Below are 25635 nucleotides of genomic sequence, written 5' to 3' on the forward strand. Positions count from 1 at the left end.
ATCCTGGGGAAGGAGATAGCGTGGATCCTGGGGAAGGAGATAGCGTGGATCCTGGGGAAGGAGATAGCATGGATCCTGGGGAAGGAGATAGCATGGATCCTGGGGAAGGAGATAGCGTGGATCCTGGGGAAGAGGAGATAGCATGGATCCTGGGGAAGGAGATAGCGTGGATCCTGGGGAAGGAGATAGCGTGGATCCTGGGGAAGGAGATAGCGTGGATCCTGGGGAAGGAGATAAAGTGGATCCTGGAGAAGAGGAGATAGCGTGGATCCTGGGGAAGGAGATAGCGTGGATCCTGGGGAAGAGGAGATAGCGTGGATCCTGGGGAAGAGGAGATAGCGTGGATCCTGGGGAAGAGGAGATAGCGTGGATCCTGGAGAAGAGGAGATAGCGTGGATCCTGGGGAAGGAGATAGAGTGGATCCTGGGGAAGAGGAGATAGCGTGGATCCTGGGGAAGGAGATAGCGTGGATCCTGGGGAAGGAGATAGCGTGGATTCTGGGCTCACTGGCCAGACAGCTTATCTAAATCAATGAGCTCTAGATCCTGTCTCAAGAAAGCAAGGGACATTCAACATAGCCTGACCTCCAGATGCACACATGCCTAAGCATGTACGTGCACACACACACACACACACACACACACACACACACACACACACGATTTCCAAATACTATGAATTAAAAGCAACACTATATTTTTTTTTAATTTCTAAAGAAATATTTAATTATTTATTTGGCCCTTATTACCTTTTTACAATAAAAAAGTTGATAAATGTAAAATCATTTCTAGAAAACTCAGAAAAGAAGAATTTCCAATCATCAGCATCATCAGCGCTTAGAAATAGCAACTAGTGTTTTCTCCTGACATTACATTCCTAGTGTCCGGTGCTAGCTCCTGATGACCCTCTCCTGCCACACTGTGTGCTAGCTCTTGATGACCCTCTCCTGCCACACTGTGTACTAGCTCCTGATGACCCTCTCCTGCCACACTGTGTACTAGCTCCTGATGACCCTCTCCTGCCACACTGTGTACTAGCTCTTGCATGCTCCAGAATAAGGAATAAATCCCTTCCAGCCATATTTAAGTGAACATTTACATTAAACACATAGCTTGGTATATAATAAATGTTCATATTAGTTATTTTAGTAAATCCTTCCTACATTCTTTTTTTTAAGATTTATTTATTGTTATATGTAAGTATGTGTAAGTAGCTGTCTTCAGACACACCAGAAGAGGGCGTTAGATCCCATTACAGATGGTTGTGAGCCACCATGTGGTTGCTAGGATTTGAACTCAGGACCTTCAGAAGAACAGTCAGTGCTCTTAATAGCTGAGCCATCTCTCCAGGCCATCCTTCCTACATTCTTAAATTTTAAAAATTTGATTAAACTGTGCTTAGGAAAGTCTTTTCATGTAGTGCCTGCATGTCTTTGGCCTTGTAAGTCGCATGATCACCACTGCAGGTGTGTGGTGTGAGCAGTAGAACTTCATGCAGAGACAGCAGCAGAGCAGACTTCACCATGAGTGTTGTCATGGGTCAGCCCCTCAGTGACAACTCAACTCTGCACTGCTCCCCTCACCTACCAACCAGTAAGACTTACTGTGCATTTACTGTATGTGCACAAAAAGATGATTCTTAAGTGGCTCTATTTATTCCAGTCAATATTTTAGAGTTCTGGAGAAACCAGAAATGAAAGTCTCCTTCTCATTTCTGAACAGACAGACAAGATTTCTTATTACACTATATTTTAGTCAAAATACCAAGTTACAAGTGCTGGGCTCTGTTTCCCTGGGAAGAATGCAATCACCACAGGAGGATCATCAGGTAGCATAAGCAATGTGTGATCTTTAACAGATTTTAAATACAAGGATGTAGTACTGTTTAAAGATTATAACTAATTTTGGATTAATTTCTCAGAAGATGAAAGGATTTAAGTCTATTACAGGAAAATAATTAAAAGTTGATGTTTAGGAATACCAGGATAATAAAACTTGTTAATGAAGTAGTGGCATAAAAGCGATATCATATTCTACAATGATGTTTATTCACTGCAACAATGCTAGTAAGTCTTGAGACACACATCTCTCTGCTGCTGGGTTCACATGGAGACTTTCCACACTGATATTTATCTTCAAGGATTAGCTGCACACATCATTTGGTTAGAATATTGTATTCACGGCTGGGAGGCAGCACAGTCAGTTAAGAGTTTGCTATACAAGCGTCAAGAGCTGAGTTAGCATCCTCACATCCATATTAAAAGGCCAGGCATGCTGCCACATGCCATTAATCCTAGCACTGGTCACTGGTACTTGGTACCAGCTAGTCTCAGCCACTTAGTGAGTTCCATATTCAGTGAGAAACTACAGAAAACAAAGTGGAAGCCACCTCCATTTCTGTCTTCCATATGCACAAATCTACACATACACGTACATACCCCTTTCCATAAACATATCTACACATACTTTCATTTCTGTCTTCCATATGCACAAATCTACACATACACGTACATACTCCTTTCCATAAACATATGGATATGCATAAACCATATAAATACAGAAATAAATAAGTAAACAAAATATTAAACTTGGCTGCTTAGACTAAAGTCCCTTGTTAATATTCTCATCTAAATATTAAAAGTATTAAACACTGTCATTTACTTCTGAAACCACAATATTTAAAGGTATCTGTGTCTAATTACATACAGCAATCACAGTAAGTCATAAGGCTGACAGTGGAGGCCTGAGCTTACAATTGTAACAACTAGATCAATGAACCTCACCTATTTTGAGTTATTATAAAAATTAATTCTGTTGTATAACATTAGACCTCATAAGCAAGGCAAGAATGCTGCTAATTAACTTTTCTTACACCCTTTCACAGAACAGAGGTTACAGCACACCTGGCACTGCGGCCGTCCCTGGAGGTTTCCCTGTGTCAAGGCTGGCTCTTAACTCACATCTGAGAACCTGGACATGGGGAATGTTCCCACCACTATGCAATTGATCAGAGTGGCTTAGTAAGCTCAAGTTGCCTGTACAAACAATATGGTCTCTGCTGAACAACCACTTTCCTTCCGAGAATCCAAAATCATGGTGCCTGCTACACTGCAGTTGCCCACAAACCCAACTCCTAGTAAAAATTCAGTGGATGGAGTCTTTAATAAACTTCCCTGGTAGACAGCACCTGGTAGACAGAGCCACAAGCATCAACACAATTCTACATCTATCTGTAACTCTTAAGCAGCATTGTCATATACATAAAAGATGCTCATTGTACTAGTGATCTCTGACTCTCCCTGCAGGGTTCGACAGTCTGAAGGTGTGCTACGGCTCCCCTTCTGTGTCAGTTAAGACTGGCAAACCGACGGAAATGGCAAGAACACAGTATGGCAACCACGGTATGGCAAACGTATATGTTAAACCACAGAGGAGAGAAAAGGCATAGGCAGCTTCAAGCAATGCAGCTAGGGAGAGACAGATCGTCGCGCACGCAGCCTTCACTGCATGCAGCTCAATGCTCTTCAGACTATTAGTCTTCTCGCAGACTTCCTAACGAGGCTCTCACACACTCCTACTTGACTGTCTTTTCCGTCTGCTCACACTGCACTATAGTTTCACATAAGCACGTGCTTCAGTGTGGGTGACAGAAGGAGGCAGGCCTCCTATCAGCTCCTCTGCCACATGCACACTGTTGTACTACACTGCAATGCAGCACACTGCACTGTGTTGCTCCAACCGTGTTCCAAGCACACAGCACGTCATACTGCTTGGCGCTTTCTGTGAGCTCCTTTAGTCTGCATCCCCACGTTCTGGCCAAAAGAGCAGGACACCACCACATAAACACAGGTTAGAACAAGGTTAAAGAAGACCCAAAGCTCGGTTGAAGAGAATTATAGGCCACTCCTGAAACAAAGTACTTTTTTATCTTGATAGTAAAAGAAAAAGTGTTACTATTTTGAAAACAAACATCATGATGCAACATAGTAAATTTGTATCAAATGTCATCTATACACTAGAAAAGCCAAGAAATGTTACAAAGAATTTAACCATGGTCTCCTGAAAACCGTTAGCAATTCTAGAACTGGCTGAAGGAGTCAGGAGGCCTCATCACTGTGTCAGGATGGAATTCTGATTGGGCTTGGGCGGGGGAGGGGATGTGTGTCTAGAAAGTCATCCCCTGGGGTTTCCTGTCAGTCCCATCCTATGTGCTGTGAGGTGAGGCCAGCTTGCAGACCTCAGTCATTTGTTCTAGTGCCTTTTTTTCAAAAGCACAGATACCACTGGCAGAGGAGGGCTGCTATAAAGTTGTGTTTTCTTTTGATATAAAAGTGTTACAAACTTGTCAACGCTTACACAAATAAGATCAGAATTCTCTGTTTCTGCTTCTATATCAACTCCTCTTACATAATCAAATCATAGCTCCAAAGTAAAGATTGTAAGTAGTACATTTCTAGTACACACATACACACACACCACACATACATACACACACACACGTTTTTGTGCTTACTTTACACATGTGTAAAATGCACATGCATGCACACACATTTTAGACAGGGTTTCACTCTACAGCCTATATTTAGTCTCAAACTCTGGATATACCAGCCTCCATCTCCCATGTACTGGGATTTCCGGACATGAACCATCATGTCCAGCTTATAAATATACAGCCATGCATGGTGACACACACCTTTAATGCCAGCATTTAGGGGGTATACAGAATCAGAATCACATAATTGTACATTAAATTTTATTACTTGAAAATGCAATAATGAAACATTTTAATTGTTAGCTATTGCTTAAAAGCAGTTTTATGGCTCTAAACCTCAGATGAAATATGCAACTTGGAATAAATCAGGGGAAAGTAAAGTCCAACAGTGTATAGATAACAAAGGTTCTGTAGAAGCTGGTTAAAAGTCCTAATGATGAGAGCGCTGGTAAGACACAGCAACCTGGCTGAAACTGATATTCATTAGGGTGCTCTTCACATCAATAGAGCCATTTGGACTCTGTGGGCTTTATCAGTGTCCCAGCTGGTAATGGTTGAAGGTTAATGCCTTACCCCATTCTGTTCAATTTTCTACCCTAATTATCCCTCCAAACCTATAGCTGTGAGTACCAAGTGTCTGTGCTCAAAGGAAACTAATTAATGCTAGCAAATTAGATCAAGTCCAAAGATCCAACAGGCAAACTCTTAGTTAAATGCTCCCTGTTAATAGGAAGTGTAGCTGTCAATGGCTGCTGCTGGTGACACTAGCAAGGCACACGGCTTTCACTGAGAGTGATTCATCTCTCTGTTCCTAGAAACGCTTCTACCTCCTTCACAAGCCCAAGCTGCTGGCAGTCTGACCCGATTCTTACAACCAGCTGGACTGAAAAGACGTGGAAAAAATTAAACAGAAAAGATCTCCTCTGTAGGAGTGTCTCAGGCATTTAACAGAAAGTCAGATCTCTTATTAAAATTCCTTTATCTTCATCCGGGGAGCCACAAAATTAGCATATGTAATGGTCCTAAGTGAACTCCTATAATCATTTAATAAGCAGACCACAAGCATATGTGAATGACGACGTCCTGGCTCCAACCTGTAACTAAGGTTCCGCCTCAGCACAGCCCGAGGGCGAGGGCGGGACTAACACTGGTGTGCACTCCTGTTCCTAACTGGTGTGCACTCCTGTTCCTAACTGGTGTGCACTCCTGTTCCGGGAGCAGACGAAGACTAAGGAGAATTATGTGTCCATAAAATAATTTTACCTTCTAAACACTATCTTGGGAACAGCCTTTTTTAAAAAGTCAATATTTAAATACTCAAAAATCAATCACAGCATACTTTCTAGTAATGGAAAATCATTAAAATAATCTAAATGAATCTCAAATTCTAAGATGCTTTTAAAAGTGTTTTTATATTTATTTGCCTATTTATTGTACATGTACATGTTTTGTGTTTGTAGAAGCATGTGCAGGCTTACATGTCAAGGAGTGATTTTGGGAGGTCAGAGGACAATGCGTGAGACCTGGAGATGAAATGCAGGTCCTCAAGCTTAGTGGCAAATGCCATTACCACGAAGCCAGCAACTCTCCAGCAACGACTAAGATGCTTTTACTAATCAAAATACTGCAATTTTTTAAAACCAAATCTTAACATGCTAAATAACTCAAATTTTGACAAAACTTAAAACTGCACTCTTTTCTGCCACTCTAATGAGTCATTGTCAAGCACAGATATTTTATAGTCTTCTTTTACCTCAGAAACCGAAAGTTTCCCTTTCTAAAGGTGCATTCAGTATAGAAACCCAGTCATGTAGTTATTTTCCATTTTTATCTGAAACTTGCCAGGGAAAGTTAACAATGAATACTTAGCTAGCTTTCCTGCACTCAAAGTGTTGCAGGACAATGGGCTACAAAACAGAAAAAAGAAAGAAGAATGCACTTGAGTTTGCTACTCTGGACTGGGGGTTCTCGTAACAAGTTTATCTCCCTAGTAATGGAAAGTTTTACTCCAATACTTTATTACACTTTCAAGATTTCCCCTACGTCGCCTGAATGAGGATGTGTTTTAAAAAGTCCCATGAGGCAAGTGGAAAGCTGCCTCTTGGGATTGTTAGTGTGACACCTGCCAATGCCAGATGTGCCCTGAACCCTGCAGGTGCCAATGGGCTAATTTCTCCTGACACCTGGGGTGGGAGAGCTGAAGGAAGGTGCCCTGATTAAACAACTAATCTCCACTGAAAGCCAGAGCAATATCACAGGATGACTTTTAAATTACTAATTGATAGAGGATTTCAAATATAACAGTCATCCAAATCACTCAATACAAGCAGTACAATGCTGCCTACCATGGGGACTACCCCTGCCTTCAATGCTGCCTACCAAGGGGACGACTCCTGCCTTCAATGCTGCCTACCATGGGGACTACCCCTGCCTTCAATGCTGCCTACCATGGGGACTACCCCTGCCTTCAATGCTGCCTACCATGGGGACTACCCCTGCCTTCAATGCTGCCTACGATGGGGACTACTCCTGCTTTCAACGCTGCCTACCATGGGGACTACCCCTGCCTTCAATGCTGCCTACCATGGGGACTACTCCTGTCTTTACGACCTCCACAGCATGGCAGAAGTCAATTCCAAGATTGAAGGAGGCAGAGAAAAAGGTCCCTAGCATGTTCACATTTTTGACAATTATAAAACTATAGTTGACACAGCCTGATTCCCCAGAAAAACCCTGCAGTGATCTGGGACTCAAATTTTCTCACTAAAAATTACTAAAAATTACTGTCGTGCTTGGACAAAGGTGACAGTGGGAAAAGGGAACGGGGACAGGAGATTGAAAAACCGCCTTTAGCCAGGCGGTGGTGGCGCACGCCTTTTAATCCCAGCACTTGGGAGGCAGAGGCAGGTGGATTTCTGAGTTCGAGGCCAGCCTGGTCTACAGAGTGAGTTCCAGGACAGCCAGGACTACACAGAGAAACCCTGTCTCAAAAAAACAGAAAAAAAAGAAAGAAAAACCACCTTCATAATCCCAGTGCAAAAGAAGGGAAGAAAGAAAGAAAGAAAGAAAGAAAGAAAGAAAGAAAGAGAGAGAGAGAGTAAGAGAGAGAGAGACAGAGAAAGAAAAAGAAAGAAGGAAAGAAAGAGAAGCTTCTGTTTATTTTTATTTTATTGTCTATAAGTACATTTGTGTGTGGCATGCATTTCTGGTGCCCGACAAGACAAAAGAGGGTATCAGATGCCCTAAAACTGGAGTTTCAGACAATTGTGAGCATCCATGTGAGTGCTGGCACACCCTGGGTCTCTGCAAGAGCAACCAGCACTCTTTAACCACTGAGCCATCTCCCCAGCTCCATTAGCAAAATTTTACTGCTTTTTGTCAAATGGCCATTCCAAGAGGTAGATTATGTTTAAAGATGTTTTTATAGTACACTTACCATGTACTTTTCTGACAGCCCACCAACTAGAGACCTCTGACGGCCGGCCCGTTTTAGTTACCACTATCATTGTAGGTGCATTCTTCCAGGATGTTACATATCAATCAACAATGTTTCTAGAATTACCACATAGGAACAGTACTGTGAAAATCATTTTCAAAGACATGCATGTATAGGTGCCCCTACATGCATTTGCAAAGTAACTTCTACTTCAGAGCAGAGCAGAGCAGACACACACAAAGCAAATTCTGATGCACTGCAAGTTCCAGCAAGACACTCCTTATAATGCAGTGACGTGGCCCTGAGGGAACCATCACTGTGTGAGTCTGTGTGCACACATTACAGCAGGCTGGCAGTGAGCCTGTGTGTGCACACATGACAACAGGCTGTCTGTGTGTGCACACATTACAACAGGCTGGCAGTGAGCCTGTGTGTGCACACATGACAACAGGCTGCCTATGTGTGCACACATAACAGCAGGCTGACAGTGAGCCTGTGTGTGCACACATGACAACAGGCTGTCTGTGTGTGCACACATTACAGCAGACTGCCTGTGTGTGCACACATTACAGCAGGCTGCCTGTGTGTGCACACATTACAGCAGGCTGCCTGTGTGTGCACACATTACAGCAGGCTGCCTGTGTGTGCACACATTACAGCAGGCTGGCAGTGAGCCTGTGTGTGCACACATTACAGCAGGCTGCCTGTGTGCACACATGACAACAAGCTGGCAGTGAGCCTGTGTGTGCACACATTACAGCAGGCTGCCTGTTTGCACACACTACAGCAGGCTGCCTGTGTGCGCACACATTACAACAGGCTGGCAGTGAGCCTGTGTGTGCACACATTACAGCATGCTGCCTGTGTGTGCACACATTACAACCGGCTGGCAGCTGCCTACCAGGTCCACGTGAGGTTTGTTATTAACAGAATAACTAGTTTCTCCTGAACACTCCCATCAAGTTTTTCTCTATAAAACTACACTTTCTCCCAGGAAGAAGGGGTTTTGTTCCTGGGTTGAAGGGACGCTTTTAAATTGTAAATGAACAGAAGACTGCAAGTCTGAAAGCTGGGATGCTAGAATCTCACTGCAAGTGTGAGAAGCACCTCATACATATTAATCCACTCAACTTGACTTAGAGGCTAAGGATTAAATTCACATCATATTATCCCAAATGAGTTTGATCTTTGTATGAATGTATGAACCTTACCTTCAACTTGTTCAGAGCACCTCTCCCTGGCCTTTTCTCTCATTATCTTTGGGATCAGAACATCTTTCTCAACATGTCTGAGATGCTGCTCTGCAAAAAGAGATTTCAGGGTAGTGTCAAGTCAATAACCAGAGAGGAAAAATCAACATTCTAGTTTATTTAAAAATAAAAGTCTTAGCAAATATGCTTTAGATAGCTCTTTTACCACTGGATAAAGTTGCAATTACTCTAATTACTATAAATCTTTCTAAATATTGTTTATATAAAAGAAAAAAGGACGGTCATAAGCAACATCTTTCAAAAACTCTGCAGATTTTACTGCAACGCCTCCCCGACAATGTAGTCTACTCAAACTAGCACAAATTTAAAGTCTGAATCTCATTTTCTTATGAATGTAATTTGCAAATGTTTTGATCTTTACCAATACTGAGATGCTGAGATAGGTGAATAGACACAAAATTAAAAGACATGAGAAGAAGCATGCCCTACCTTGAGGACAAGTGGCCAAAGAAAGATATAACTAGCTGAGAAAAAAACAAAACTGGAGGGGCCTATGAAATGACGTAAGACTTCTGTGTCCACTAAGCACACCATCTACCATGGGCTGAAACTGCAAGCTGAGCAAGTACAACCACAACCCACGTGTCCTAAATTCTGAGAGCCCTGGAAAGTGCCTCATACCACCACAAGGAATCCAAAAGATAAAAGGCAGGTGAAGTCCGATGAAAAGAGATGGCCATACCATCCATGAGTGCCCCAGGAAAACTAATGCCAAAGCGGCCATTACTCCATGCAGAAGGCACCTCCATGTGGAAGGTACCTGTGGCCTAGGCAGAAACCATAGGTCACCACACCAACCTTCTACCGCTGTGGAAGAAAGGTATCTAACCCTCAGAGCCCAGGAAGCTTCTAAGATTTGAGACCCCTAAACTCTTTCTGGTACCATGCTAATAGCTGTTGGGTATGGGCAGATATGAACGGATTTGTACTTATAAAAGAACACACACACACACACACACACACACCAGGCAACCAATACCAAGAACAAAGCATCCAAGAATCACCTCAGTTTAAAGAAGAAAGTGCCACAGAATAACCAACCACAATTTATAAGAGAGGAATTGAGTTCTAAGAGAGTTAAAAGCATAAGAGATGATTTTGAAAAACTAGAATAAAAACAGAAAAACAAGTGACTAGACACGAGTGCTCAGACAGCAGTGGGACAGACTATCATGTAAGTGGTCCTGGGTAGATGCCAACCCTGTGAGGTAAAAGCAAATGGCACAGCAGCGTATCTACAAGTGTACAGTAACAAGATGGGAGAGAGGTTCCCTGAGTCTCTGAAAAGACTGCCTCACAACTGACACGACAAGGGTCCAACCACCAATCAGGAGTGAGGCTAAAAGGTTTTTGGAAATGCAGAAACTAAAATGCTTCCTTCCTTCAACCCCAACAGGCGGAGGTGTGGCCTCCTCTTTACTATTGCTGTGAAACACTACTGAGCCATCTCAGTGACTTAACCATTTACACTCAGGGATCCTGCAGGTTGCAGGGACTTCTCTCTTAGGACCCAAGGACTGGTATTGATTTCAACACTGCAACTAGAGGGTCTGTTCACAAAGTACGTCCTTCCTTCACCTCTGCATCCCACATCTGGATTGGAACGGCCACAGCGGGCCTGCTTGTTAGATAAGCAGGTGGCCTACACTCTTCTCTACCTGTGAGTTCTAAAGTCTGGCAGGTGGGTCAGGACACAGCAATCTGAGAGAGAATGCCTAGAAATGAAACAATTCAGGACAGCCAGGTGAGCCCCAGTGGCCCTGTCTGACCCTTTCCCCAAATTCATGTAGCATTGTTACATATTTCCAAGTTATTCAGGACATCCCTATATAGGAATCAGACTCCATGGTTTGCATCAAGATCACATTACAAATGAGCATGAGGGATGGGAGATAAAATAGCCTTTGTAAAATAAAATCACACACACACAAAACCAAAATATATACTGATAAAAAGTGTTAAATATATACATGTACATATAATATATGTATTATATGTGTATATACAATATATGTATTATGTGTGTGTGTGTATGTACACATACATATTTGGAGAAAGATCTTTGGATGTCTCCAAACATGTTTAAATACATACACATATATGGCATATTAGATAAACACAGTTAATTTTTTAAAGATTTATTTATTTTTATTTTATGTATGTGTATGTTTACCTGGGTATATGTATACATGTACACCACATGTAAGTCAGAGAGGGTGTCAGAGTGCCTGGAACTGGAGTCACAAATGGTCGTGAGCTCCCTTTAGATAATGGAAACCAACCCTGGGGCGTCTGGAAGAGAAACAAGTGCCCTTAACCCCTGGGCCTTCTTGCCAGCCCCAAATAAACACACTTTTAATTTTACATTTTAAAACTGTAAAATAGTTTAACATTTTCAAGTAATTTATTAGAACATTTATAGTACACACTCTTTAATAATAGGATGTTTATCAAAATAAATTGTAATTTGATTATGAGGCAAATCACTGGACATCTAAAGAATTCAAAGCTCTGGAAGCGTGTCCTCTGGACAGCAGGTAAGTAAAAATCAGTGGAAGGAAGTCTTTGCAAATCTCCAAATATGTGTAAAAACAGCAACATACTTTCAGGTAACCCAATGGTCTAAAGTGATATCAAGAGAAATTATAAAATATTTCAAAGTTAATAAAAATGAAAATGAAAATATATCATAAGTTCAATATTATAGCTAAAACAGTACTTGTAAGAAAATGTGAAACACTAAGAGGCTATGTAGAAATAGATTTTTAAGTTAATGTAAACAACTACCTTGAAAAATCAGAAAACTGGCAAATAGAACACAAAGCAAGCAAAGGGAATGATGTAACACAAAAAGCAAAACAAAAATAACAGAAATAAAAATCAATAAAACAAAAACTAAGGTAATTAAAATTGATAAACCGTACTAAGACTGATGGGGGTCCACTAATCTCAAATATGAAAATACAAATTTTTAAACAATAAGAGGTCACTCACAATTTGAAACAGTAAATTTGATGGTTAAAATGAAATAGAAAAATTTCTTGAAACTCAAAATCAAATCTCACTCAGAACAGACAGCCAGCACGATTTTTTATTTATGGAATTTATAGTTAAAAGAAGATTCTCAGACAAATAGCTTCTCTGCTGATTGAACATTTTAAAAATTAATGAGTTCTATATAAATCCTCTGTCCTGAAAATCATTCTTAGTCTGTAGTATTCAAATTTCAAAACCAAAGTTATAAGAAACACACGCGCACACGCACACACACACACACACACACACACACACACACGCACTTAGGAAGAAGATCCACAGACACCTACATTTCACTTAAATGATGAAATGTGGATGGTAATAGACCTTGATAAATTATATATGTATTATAATCTATAGTGCAACCACTAAAAAAAATGTAACTTACAAAGCATTACACATAAAGAAAACACTCAGAGTAGAAAGCAAAGCAGCATTCAACACCATTAAATACACTCACTCTCTGAATGCCAGCAGCAGCAGCATAGCTAACTCTGTGGGACGTGTCAGTACGCACGGGAGAAAACCTACTGCAGTAAAGCTCACAGTAGAAAATGAACTCTTAAACCAATAATCTAAACTTCCGTTTATACACCCAGAAGGGGGGAAGTGAACTTCATGTAAGGAGACTAAGAAAATAACAGAGAACAGAACGCAGTGAGGGACGAAAGAAAGACAAATCAGATTCTAAACATGAAAGCTTCTTTGTAAATCAACAGAACTGGCCATGGCAGCTTCTCTTAACAAATTCTGCCAAATATTTAAAGAATGAATAATATCAATTTTAGTCTTTTCCTAACACATTTAAGAACAGCAATATTACGGCTAACACCCAAAGCAAAGGCAGTATTTACAGCGAAAACACAGGCACATAAGCACACACACAGTATACCTCAACAACACAGATGTACATATCTTCTAGAAAACACCAGTGAATTAAACCCAATATATAAAAAGAAAAACCACATAATTAAATTGGGTTTATCTCAGCAACTCAAGGTTATTAGTACTCTATTTTAAAATATAATATGTATAATTCACCCTATGAATAGCCTAAAAAAAAATAAAAGTATATATCAATTGACTCAGTTACAGCACAAGACAAATTAAACATAAATCATAAAGAAAAAACATTTATAAAAGTAAATTTATTTAATTCAATAAAAAATCTAAATAGCCAACAAAACAAATATATCCAAAACAGCAAAACAAAGTAAATCCAATAACTAGTATAATGTTCAAAGAGGAACCCAGAACATGGGAACACATTCCTTATAAAAGTAAAAGGCAAACTATAAACCCACAAAACTGCTAGGGGCACAGCTCACAGGGAGAGTGTCTAAGATGTTCAAGATCCTGGGTTAGGTCCCCAGCACTTCAAACTGAAGAAAAGTCAAGAGGGCTACTATGTAGTTAATAATACTGTACCAATTTAACTTTGTGGTTTTAATATCATCTTACAACTATATATCTCCCTATAGAAGTATGTCACAAGGATATATGGGAGGCTGCATGATATTTTTGGTAACTTCTTGTGAATCTACAATTTCAAAATAAAAAACTAAAGATAAAAACATCTAGAAGTAATCACAGAAAAAAAGTCATCAGGACTCAGAATCAGGAAGAGCTGACTTATATATAATACTAAACCTATAAGCCAAGAAAGGGTTCAAACAGACAGGCAAATAAAATCAATGGCTTAGACAAGTAAACTTTCAAAATTCTGCTCTGTGAAAGCACCCACTAAGGTAAGGCACCACAGTTCCACATGCAGGCGACAGGTGCACCTGGGTCTAGGAGCTGTGCTGCCTGGGCAGTGTAAGCAGAATGGTTGTCATCCACTCCTGGCAGCAGCTCTTCTGACCTGGAGCCAACCCAAAGTGGTCAGTCACAGTGACCAGTGAAGAAAGTCAAATGGAGCTATGCACTGGAGTGTGGCCCAGATAGCACCTGTTCAGTATGCGCAAGGCAGGGGTTCCACCCCAGAGTTGTCAAAAATAAGTGGACATATAGATGGAGATGGAAGATAAGATAAAAGGCAAGCTATGGAAAGGAACACGTTTTACAAATCTCATTTGACAAAGGACTGATATTGAAAATATATGAAAAGCCTTTAACTCAGCAATAAGAAAACAACCGTCAAGGCTAGCAAGACATCTCAGTGGGTACAGCACTTGCTGCATAAGCCTAGCGCCCTGACATCTACCCCTGGAGCCCAGCAAAAAGTGAGAGAGAGAGTGGAGAGGGAGAGAGAGGAACACAAAGCTGCCTTCTGCCCTCCACATCATTCATAGTCACACACATATTATCATGTACTACACAGGTACACACACTCTGATGATAATTTTAACTACTGAAAAATCAAGCAGTTATAAATGGGCAAAAGACTTGAACAGACACTATATAAAGGAGATACACAGCTGGAGAAAAAAAGTATACAAAGAGATGTTCAATGCTATTACTTTAGAGAAAGCCAAAACAAGTGACGAGGAGAGAGTAACACGCCTTTAATCCCAGCACTTGGGAGGCAGAGGCAGGGGGATTTCTGAGTTCAAGGCCAGCCTGGTCTACAGAGTGAGAAAGGACAGCCAGGACTATTATAGAGAGAAACCCTGTCTTGAAAAAACAAACAAACAAACAAACAAAAAACGACAACAACAAAAAAGAAGCCATGCAACTACAGACAGGAAAGAAGCAGAAATGGTGGTCTGACTAAGAGGCAACAGCAGGTGACAGTGTCAACCCCCGGCTTCTCCACGGTGGGTCACAACCTTTTCTGTTAGGTCTTTCCCCCGAAAGGAGCTTTTTCTCTTACTGTGGCCCTATGGGATACTGGTTACACACAGACATTGAATGTGTTTATATGTGTCATGTATGACAAGACTTTATATATGAAAGAATGAGATTTTGGCCTCCCCTCCAATATCAAGCTTGGTCCTTTGAGGGAATATCACCTGCTGAAACGCATGGACTGTGATCACATAGTTATCAATGAGGGAAAACTGGGTAAAAGGTACATGGAAATTGTACTAGTTTATGGTTTCTTATAAGTATTATTAACTTACCACAAAGTAAAGTTATGCTTTTAAAAGTTAAGCATTTTTGAGAGCAGAGAACCTAGTAAAACCAAGGAAATGCGAGTGACCATGAAAACAGCTCTTTACCCATGCTCCTTCAGCAACCAATGCAAAGTTCACTGAGTTAGACAACAGAAACAATATAGAAGAGGACCTGATTGGAAGGAGGAGTGGGAGGACCTGATTGGAAGGAGGAGTGGGAGGACCTGACTGGAAGGAGGAGTGGGAGGACCTGATTCGAAGGAGGAGTGGGAGGACCTGATTGGAAGGAGGAGCGGGAGGACCTGACTGGAAGGAGGAGTAGGAGGGGAACACAAAGTGTAGTGAGGGGTATGACTGTGATGTGATCAAAATACACATATACATGTGTATGGAACAGGAGTAAGCACCGCTAATATACACTAACAAAAACATTCAAAACTCAAAGCCAAATGCAGCCTATGATAACTCACAACTACCAGAACGACTAAGTGATGGAGAGAATGTAAGAACTCGTGTGTGGCTGTTCAGAGTGTGAAACCCTGGGAAAAGCACATGCTGAGTCATGTGTAACCACACACTCAACTGTGGTACATTTCTACATACTCATTTGGTGAAGAACTGAAGCAAATGTTGAGAAAATACTGTGTACCTCCTCATATTAACCAAAACTGAATTACCAATAGAAACTGATAATCTACCACTAACATCACCATGGATAATGCTGATAACACTCAACATGGACAAACACTCAAAAACAAAAACAAAAACAAAACAAACAAAAAAAAAAACCTGGTTGAGCAAAAGACTGACACAAGAGTATAAACTGCTGATTCAAGAATAGGCAACATCAACTACACTAATAAGAAGAAGAGCCATGGTGTCCACAGGGATTGGGAGGGTTATTTCTGGTGGATAATCTGGGATATATTTGTAAAATGCAAGATCCAGGCATATATTTTTCACAGCCTGCTTTAATAAGGGGTCAATCTCCCCTTTAGCCCACCACCCATCAGAGATAGTAGAAAAGAAGGGTTATTAGGAGTCAGTTTAGAAATAGTTAGGGCCTATTTACAAATAGTTCTTCAGGGAGATTCCAATCTTTGTGGTTCCCAGTCCAGTCCACTATCAAACACCACACATGAACCAGCAGCAGTGGTCCAGTCCATTTGGCAGACACCACACACAAATCAGTAAAAGTAGTTCAATCCAGAAGAAACCGTGAGGGTCACCAATAGTCTGTAGAGGCAGCAAGAAGCCACAGGAATCTCACAAGAAGTTCTCTGGTGAGTTTCTCTCTATGAAGTCTCCACAGGGGAAGCGCAGCAATACAATGTAAGGTGAACCAATACATGTGTTGTCAACACAGACTAGCAAGGCAGAGCAAAGCAGACCAAGGCTGGAGCTCCCACTGTCTGTGGGCTCGTATTTATATTCTTTCTAAACCCCATGAGCCCTTTCACATGTCTGCAAAACATCATTTCACCTGTGTTGGTTTCAGCAAAACATTCTTTCACCTGTCTGCCCCAGCAAAACATCATTATAATCTGAGTCTCCAAAGAAACCAAAAATTTCTGCTTTTGCAAGACCTTTAAATTTCATTAGCATTAAAATAACATAGCACCCACTATAAATTCTAACATCTAACTTTTAGAAGTCAAACAATTACCAGACAATTTTTATGATCTTCTGCTGAAAGATGCTGTTCATCTTTTATTAAATTTCCAAGTGTAAAAGTGTCTTTTATAAATAATATGCTGCAGTTATGTGAACCCTCACAACCTCATCAATATGCTGACAGGCTGTCTGCTCAGTTTACATCCTCCAGGCTCCTTAGGAAAACAGTGATGGTGACTAGGGCTCCCATCCAGATGCTCAGGCTCGGATTACAGATTTTTTTTCCCAGTAATCTTGATGTCAAAATTTCCTATGACTTTCTTATCTTAAATCAAGGACACGTATCAGAGTTACATTTCCTGCATCATAATCTCCAGAAAAACTCTGGCCACACTGAGTATTTATCAGGAATGTCTGCAACGAGTGTTTCTGACCTGGTATTTTTCACTTTTTGAATATCTACAAAGACTTCATTGGCTGAGCACTCACAAACTGTGTGTCTCATATCTTGGAAAACTTCAGATTTCACATTTCCAGATTAGGGGCACTCAACACGTATGAAGATTATTGCTAGTTTCAGTTTGCTAGAAAGCACCTATGACAGTGTTTCATGGGCCACCTTGTACAGGGCTGCCACTCAAGGAAGCCAGCTGTAGTGGTGAGCACATTTTGCAGACTTCTGTAAAGATTGCACTAGTTTATTCAGTCCAACGGTCTGAAGAGCAAATATGAGGTTGTCTTCAGCAACTGCATTAAGTGTAGGGTCAACACTTGACCAACTGCTCTAAGCCTGCCCTTCCTGACAGCCTGCCCAGCCCCACATCCTAAACTCATCAGCTGCTTATACCAACTCCTTACACTAAATGCCTTCATATATAAATACATGTGGATATATAAATATATACCTCCTACCAAGGGCCTCTCTGACAAAGCTCACATATACTCCTTAGCAAGGCTTTGATGTGAGTTGAGTTTGTGTGTGTGTGTGTGTGTATGTGTGTGTACGCATGCACTCGTGCGTGTATGTTACACAGACACAAAGAATTCTAAGTATAGATTCATTTTTCTAAGGTCTTCTTAATTACTGTGGTCAGCTGAAGTTTAAGATTTAATTCTCAAGGACACCATCCATCTCGGCCAAGATTTCACAGTAAATATGCAAAGCACTTCTCCTGACTCCTTTTCCCTTGCCCACACCGACAACTGCATCCAACTTTCCACTGCCTTAGTCAATGAAGACAAACATGTTTTATGTATCGAAGCGTGGACAGTTTTTACCGTCGTAGGCTACCTACAATCTCTGTTCCGTTTGTGGGTCTGTATTTTTGAACAGCATTTTAAAATGCTACTGACCACTCTTGCCTTGCAGCACTGACTAAATACGGCTCACGGGCCAGCTTCTTAAGCTCTAAATACTATACTATTGATTTAGGTCTATCTTTTTCCCCTTTAGTTTTGCTAGAAACTGTCATAACATTAGGGTAGAAGTGGTCTTTGAGAAGATAACAGAAACACATATGGACATTAAAGAATAGATTTAAAGGACTCTATCAGAGCTGTAGAACCTGAAGAAGGGACTAAAGAAAAATGAAGATTCAAAGATGTCCCTTGTTCTCTAACTCCAAGCAAAACAATGTGACCACATGTGAAGACAAAATTAAAAAAATAAAAAAATTAAAAAAAAAAAACAGAAAGGAGAACTCTATTATTGGACAGGCTGGATGTGAAGTGCTTGAAGCACACCTTGTCAAATGGAAAGCCGGTGTCAATGTGTGCTTGATACTAGGATTATCTCTGCATACCCCTTGTCTCTCTATGCACAGTGTAAACCATAATTCGGCATCAATAATTAACACTGTAACTGCTGAACAGAGTCGAATAATTATGGAATACTGATCTACTTTATGAAATCAATTTCAAAGTTTCACCTTTTTCTTTCACCTACATAGTCTTTCTGAATATCTTATTTATTACATACCCTGGTAAATCTATCCTTTCTTTTCTGAATACTGCAATGGCTTTAGGCAATTAAGGAACTATTTTCCTGGATCAGTTCTTTGACAAGAGACATAACTGTATATACTGAACCATTTTTCCATGAATAAACTATAGCAGAAGTCCACCTTTGTTATGAATCCTGATTCTCATATTCCTATCAAACACATTGGTTATGTCTGGATTACAAAACTTCCTTCTCATCATCCTTCTAAAAATTCCCAGAGCCAAGAAAAACTGCTAGAACTGCCTATCATTCCAGAGTTTCAAACTCTCATCATCCTTCTAAAACTTCCCGGAGCCAAGAGAAACGGCTAGAACTGCCTATCATTCCAGGGTTTCAAACTCTGACTGCGAGATCGGAAAGCAGCACCGTAACCCACACTGCTCTCGGCAAACGCAGCGCTCACTCGCATCAAGAAGCTGTTTTACAGCAGATGGAGAGCACTACAGAGGTACGGGGCAAAGCAGAGCACATGAGCACGGGCTGCACGCCCAATGATACATCGAAATCCAACCCCTACACCGAAGCCTCAGGGAGCCCGGGGAAAGGAAAAGACAGTAGGAAGATTGCAGGAGCCAGAGAACCAGGGCACCTGCTTCAGACACTTTCTTCACAACAGGACAGGAATGCTGCGACCGTGAATGCTCAACAATATGGCTGACTGCACAGGACCTGTGAAGCCCACACAGGCTGACATAGAAACACAGCTGGAGGGAAATGCCCCAACGCTCTAGTCCTAAAGTCAGTGGCTGCTAAAGAGGGAGAGTCCACTTATCCCAAGGGTGAGTCTAAGTGATTGCACAACTGTCAGTGGTGAACCCTGAACACACCCACAACAGGCATCACTACCTGGATTCAGTATGGTTTTTATAGGTTATAGCAAGTGTGAGTGTGTGTGTGTGAGAGAGAGAGAGAGAGTGTGTGTGTGTGTGTGTGTGTGTGTGTGTGTCACAACGATAACTATAGGAGAGGTTGTAATTCTAGAGTGATGTGGGGGACACTAGAGTTGGAGAAAGGAAACAAAAGTGTATAGCAATGATGTAAATACAGTATACTCATGAATGAAATTCTCCAAAAATTAATTTTAAGCTAAAAGATTTAGGAGTTTTAAATGTATAAATTCTAAGATTTTCTCATTTGATAGTATAAAAACCATCATACCAATTATTACTTATAACTTTGTATATGGTACAAAACTATCTTCAATACTACAAATACTTTAAAAAATTAGAAACTTATCTCCTAGTGTTAATATTATATGCCTATGCTATGCATTTGTATAAGAGCCTGAAAAAACTATCAAATTTATAGTGTGCTACAATATAGTCATATAAATTTATACTAAGACAAGAATCAGGGTTAAGAGCACTGGGGGAAATTTCCGAAGCTCCAACTCCTCAGCGTTCTATCATCACCTGAAAGTCAATTTTCACCCTTTCCATTGGCGGCATCTGTTAGCTCAGGTTCTGCTTGGCGGCTCATGTGTCCCTGCAATATGGTAGTACTAGATTACAAGGCTACTGATAGCAGCACTTGCTGTGAATCCACAAAACAGTGGTGAAATAAATCTCAATGCTGTAGAATCTTTCCTAGGAAAGAATAGGCACAGAAAGGGCCAGGTCTACCTTTTCAGTAATGAATAGATTCTAATTTAGCCAACTTAGCTTTGTAAAATATTTTTTACTTTTATTTCATGTGTTTGAGTGTTTTGCCTATATGTATGAGTGCGTGTGTGCACACACAAGTGTGTGTACACAGCATGTATGGCTGATGTAAACAAGGGCAGAAGATTCCCTAAAACTGCAGCTATCAAAAGAAGACTGTGAACCACTGCATGAGTGCTGGGAACTGAACCTGGGTCCTCTGCAAGAGTGGCAAGTGTTCCTAACTGCTGAGCCTCCTCTCCAGCTTCCCAACTTAGTTAGCTCTGGATGTTTAAAAAAATAAGATTAATAAATAAGCATTACAAGGTACTCCTATTTACATCTGCAGACATCTTCATGCCACTGTTTCTTACAGAGGAAAACGAGAAAAGGGTCTGCAATAATCTGCTGAGTGATGTTCTTGTTTGTTTTGATTTAGTTTTGGTTGGGGGCTTTGGTTTTGGTTTTGGCCTTGGTTTTGTAGTTATTTTTCTCTATGTATCCCTCGATGTCCTGGAACTCCCTCCATAGACCAGGCTACAAGGTTGGCCTTGAACTTAGAGATCAGCCTGCCTTTGCCTGACATTAAAGGAAAATGCCACCACCACCCAGTTCTGCTGAGTGTTTAATGGACAACACTTTCCATCTTTGGGTCCCTCGTGTACTAGCTTCTAAGGAAGTCAAAGAGCAGGGCCGCAGCAGGTGGGCTCGGGGCCTAAGAGCACAGCTCTCAATTAGAACCTCCTGCTCCCCAAGAGCAGAGCAGCCCCTCCACCCACACAAACAAAGAAGTTCACAATCTTGCCAGGCGGCTCAAATTACATTCTCATGCTAAAAACAAAATAAAAATAAAAATAAGCTTTTAAAAAAGTGCTTAGTGAGAAAAGGCTTTGGGAAAAGGCTTAAACTGGGACGACCAAGACCGCAAACAGCAGTGGTCGGTCATTACACCATCTTCTTTCCACAGCAGTGGTCGGTCATCACACCATCTTCTTTCCACAGCAGTGGTCGGTCATCACACCGTCTTCTTTCCAAGCCACACTTGAGCTGACAGCAGGGAGCTTAGCAGGAGAGAATTTTTCTCCTCAATAAAATCCGTGCTTGCCTGGAGCTGCACGGTCACGTGGGGCTGCACGGTCACGTGGGGCTGCACGGTCACGTGGGGCTGCACGGTCACGTGGGGCTGCACGGTCACGTGGGGCTGCACGGTCACGTGGGGCTGCACGGTCACGTGGGGCTGCACGGTCACGTGGGGCTGCACGGTCACGTGGGGCTGGCGTCTTCAAGGCAGCCCTCTCTGTATTTTATTCTAGTTTGCAGATGGTGAGGGGCAGGCTCCACGGGGGAAACCCAGGAAGTGGCACTATCAAGATCACGTGATTCAGTCCCCAATCTGCCGTGACAGCATCCCTCACAGGGAGAGGGGCCTACTTAAGGGCCTGGCAAGTGAGGCTGTCTGTATGCGCGTCTGTAGTAACAAGCAAGCCTGGAAGCAGCCTTTACACAACAAGGTTTCAGAAGCAGCTTGGGAGCAGGCAAAATTGAAAACCTCAAAGTTCTAGGTTTGCTTTCTCTTCTGATTTTTTTTTTAAATAAGAAAGTCAAATAGAATTCTGATTCCTACAGAAAAGGATTTTTTAAGTTAAAAAAATAATAGCAAGAGAAGCAATTTGTCAATTAGAAGAAATAGCAATTCAAAGAGAGGAAACTATTTAAAGTTAGGTTAGCAACAAATTTGTTTAAAGCACTAGAGCTTCTACAAATACATGGATGCATCAATGTGGTAGCTGTGTTTATTTCTGCTTAGTTTCGAGTCCAGTCTCCCACAATAACACACTGCAGCTGACCATCTCTGTAGGCTTCCATACTGCTGCCCACCCTCCCTCACAGAGACTGCGCCTGCTCCCAGGAGCACCTGCTTCTACTCTGCAGACTGGACGGTGTGAACCTTCCATTTCCCAGCATTCCTTCAACAAACACGAGGCTACAAAGGACACACAGCTCAGCAGGACACTGTGATGAGCTATGGATGAGACCTGATTTAGACCTAATGCAGACTCTTGCTGCAATGCAATCCTTACGAAACCGTGAACACTTAAAGGAATTGACAAGCTTCATCTACAACAAAACTGTAAGACTACCCCCCTGCTGCAAGTTTAATTTCCCATTGGTTCCCAGTAAGAAGGTCATCAAGCCGTCGGGAACAGATGTAAAGGCTTGATAGAGGAATGAAAATTTGCCTGTGCCTGTTTAACAATATTCTGCCCAAATGACTTGCATTTCCTCACAAATACATCTGGGAAACAGCAGAATATCCCAAACTCTGAATGCTTCTCAGTGTCTTTGCCCATGTCTCCACTGTTTCTTTTTTTAATTTTGTAATTTTTTATAAGATTCCTGTGAAAAGCATGTATGGTACTGGGGTAGGGCAGGGAATTCCTGAGAGGCTATGGGCTTATGTACAAGTCCTGCTTCTGCTTAGATGCTCCAATCACATCTTTCCTGGTGAGGCGTTCAGATTCAGGCTCAACTGGACCATGATAAATTTTTTTACCTTTTTGGTGGAAGAAGAGGCACATGCTATCCCCCTGACAATCACCCACTTCCTGTATCCAATTCACCTCTGCTTAAACTGGCTAAGATTTACGTTCACCTTCAGAACTAAAACTTGCCAAAATGATGATATTAAAACTAACTCATTATAAGAAACCTGAAACAAACATTAAATGTTTCAAAACATATCCTGAACAATGGTAAGAGTACCACAAAAAGCCCTAAAGCTGACACAGGGACTGCTCTGATTCCTTTCAAGATAATCCAGGGGATCAATTTTTTTCCTTCTTTCTTTGATATGGAAATTGTCACAAACTATTGAGTTGACCCTGCGCATAGGCATGCCAATCTCTGTGTACTTCCAGTTGGCGTGTGTGCCATCAAGGATCACCACTGGCTGCCTTCAACCAGGCGCCAGAGCTCGCCCCCATCTCCTTGCCCTCTGCTCCCATTTTCAACCGTCTGCTGGGAATTTCCAAGTCCCATCAACATGCCAACTTCAACTTAACCTTGAACCTTCACTGTGCCATTCTGAGTTATACTACCCTACTTTCAAATAAAATGTTTACACAGGATGATTGCAGATGGAAGGAGGAAGTGTGAGGACAGTTTGACAATGATGAAGTTAAATGTCATCAGGCAGGACCAGCGTTATAAGATACAGAGCCCTTCCCTTCTGCCATACAAAGATCTGTAAAGCATCCATCAGCAAGGCAAAAGACTCTTACCAACATCAGGATTAACTGTCATCTTGGACTGCCCAGCCTCCAGAAGATAAGAAGATCATGTCTACTGCTCAAGCAACCAACCTAGTCTTTGAGTCAGCTAAGCTATGGTATTTTGCTATGGTATGGTGAGCCAACTAAGGAAGACTCTGGTACGCTAGATTCTTATCCTGGCTAAAAACCACCACAGAAGGCAGGCTGATCGTGACCCTCGGGCCATCCAGACAGTGGTTACAGAAGTGGAGAGGTATTATAGGCTCCCCAAATTATCCTAAAGTGCAGCTCAGTACCAGAGATGGCATGAGTTATGCTTGTTGACTCTAGAGACTATAGGGTTTTAGCTACTCTCTAACACTCAGCATAGCATACAGCAGATACTCAATGAAACCATTTAATGTACTGTACAAGACAGCATCAAAGTTCCATAGTTATGAATGTTTGTTTACTCTGTTAACGACTACTACACCTCTTACCACATTAGAGGCTACATACCGAGTGAGTAAGACAGATAAACTTCCATATTCTGTACCACAACATCTGAAAGTCTATGCTCTCAATTAATCATTAATCCTGCTTAATTTGAGCTGTAAAAACTCCCAGTAACAATTCATTATTATAAGAAGAAAAAAAACCCCACAATATCAGTTCTTTACAAACTTTCCCAGCAATCTTATTCTTTTAATGTAATGATCTAATATAGCCCTTTGGGCTAGGAGTTTTTAGTGTATTAATGGTCTTATCTGAGTATTAGGTTCTCTTATATTAAGTACTACCTAGTATGTCTCATCTTTTGACATCTATAAACATGTATTTCCACCAATAAGCATTAAATAATGGTACTAATTTAGTTTAATAAAAAAATAACAAGGGTTTTGTTCTGAATGCTCTGGGCTGAGTCAGAAACCCTTGCAAACCATGAGGAATATTCAGAATCACAAACACTCAAGGCTTGAAGACACTGTAATAACTATCTGGCCTATCTTCATCTCCTCCCTCTCAGCCCAAAACTTCCTACAATGCTACCTGCAGTTGATGATACCTGAAACCAGAAGTCAGTCCTACATCTTCCCATCTTGGTGAAGAGTCCATGACCAGTACAACACAGGTACCTTCTTGCTGGACCATCTCCAACTGTCTGGGCCTTTCCAGCCATACATGGAAAAGCCCTACTTTCACTACACCACACTTTTACCTTCTTGCTTTCTACTTCAAACTTTCCTTTATCTCCAATGGTTCTAGACACATCACATCTACAGATTTCACATTATATTTCAAGGGAAAAAAAGCTGGACTTGAAATGAGAGAAACACCATACACAGAGGCTACAAGAGGGACAATAATTGGGGAAGCTTCTTATGAAACTTTTAAAGAACAACAATGCATGAAAAAGAATGAGAGAAAAAGATGCATATATCTACATGGCCAGTTCAAGGTTCATCTTAGGCCAATGCTACTCAAGAGTTTTTTACAATCCTGAAATACATTACAAAATACAGTGTATTTATGTAAATACCCATTGCTATCCAAATTAAGATTCCTGTTAGTTTCAGATAAATTAGTTTTAAGATGGAGCTGGTGTTAACATTTTGTCTAAGCTCCGCCCCACAGTTACCTGGCAACAGCTAGGTAGGCCTGACCCACTATAAAAGGGGCTGCTCGCCCCCTCCTCAGTCTCTTGCTCTTGCCTTCCTGCTCCTGCTCCCATTCCCCTTCCTCCTCTCTCCCCATGTGCTCATGGCCGGCCTCTCCTCCTCCTCCTCCTCCTCCTCCTCCTCTTCCTCCTCCTCTTCTTTTCTCTCTCTCTCTCT

At 41.4% G+C, this 25635-nt stretch overlaps 1 protein-coding gene across 1 annotated transcript in view; it reads right to left on the bottom strand.

Annotated features, from left to right (window-relative positions):
• Nucleotides 1-25635, bottom strand: part of Cmc1 (C-X9-C motif containing 1) — a 72251-nt gene that overhangs the window by 41367 nt on the left and 5249 nt on the right. The window contains exon 2 of the mRNA XM_031346004.1: nucleotides 9139-9223. Coding sequence (XP_031201864.1) covers nucleotides 9139-9181 — 43 coding nt within the window. The 5' untranslated portion in view covers nucleotides 9182-9223. The remainder of the gene's footprint in view (nucleotides 1-9138; nucleotides 9224-25635) is intronic.

The sequence above is a fragment of the Mastomys coucha genome, unplaced genomic scaffold (assembly GCF_008632895.1).
Source record: "Mastomys coucha isolate ucsf_1 unplaced genomic scaffold, UCSF_Mcou_1 pScaffold23, whole genome shotgun sequence".
Lineage (NCBI taxonomy): Eukaryota > Metazoa > Chordata > Mammalia > Rodentia > Muridae > Mastomys > Mastomys coucha.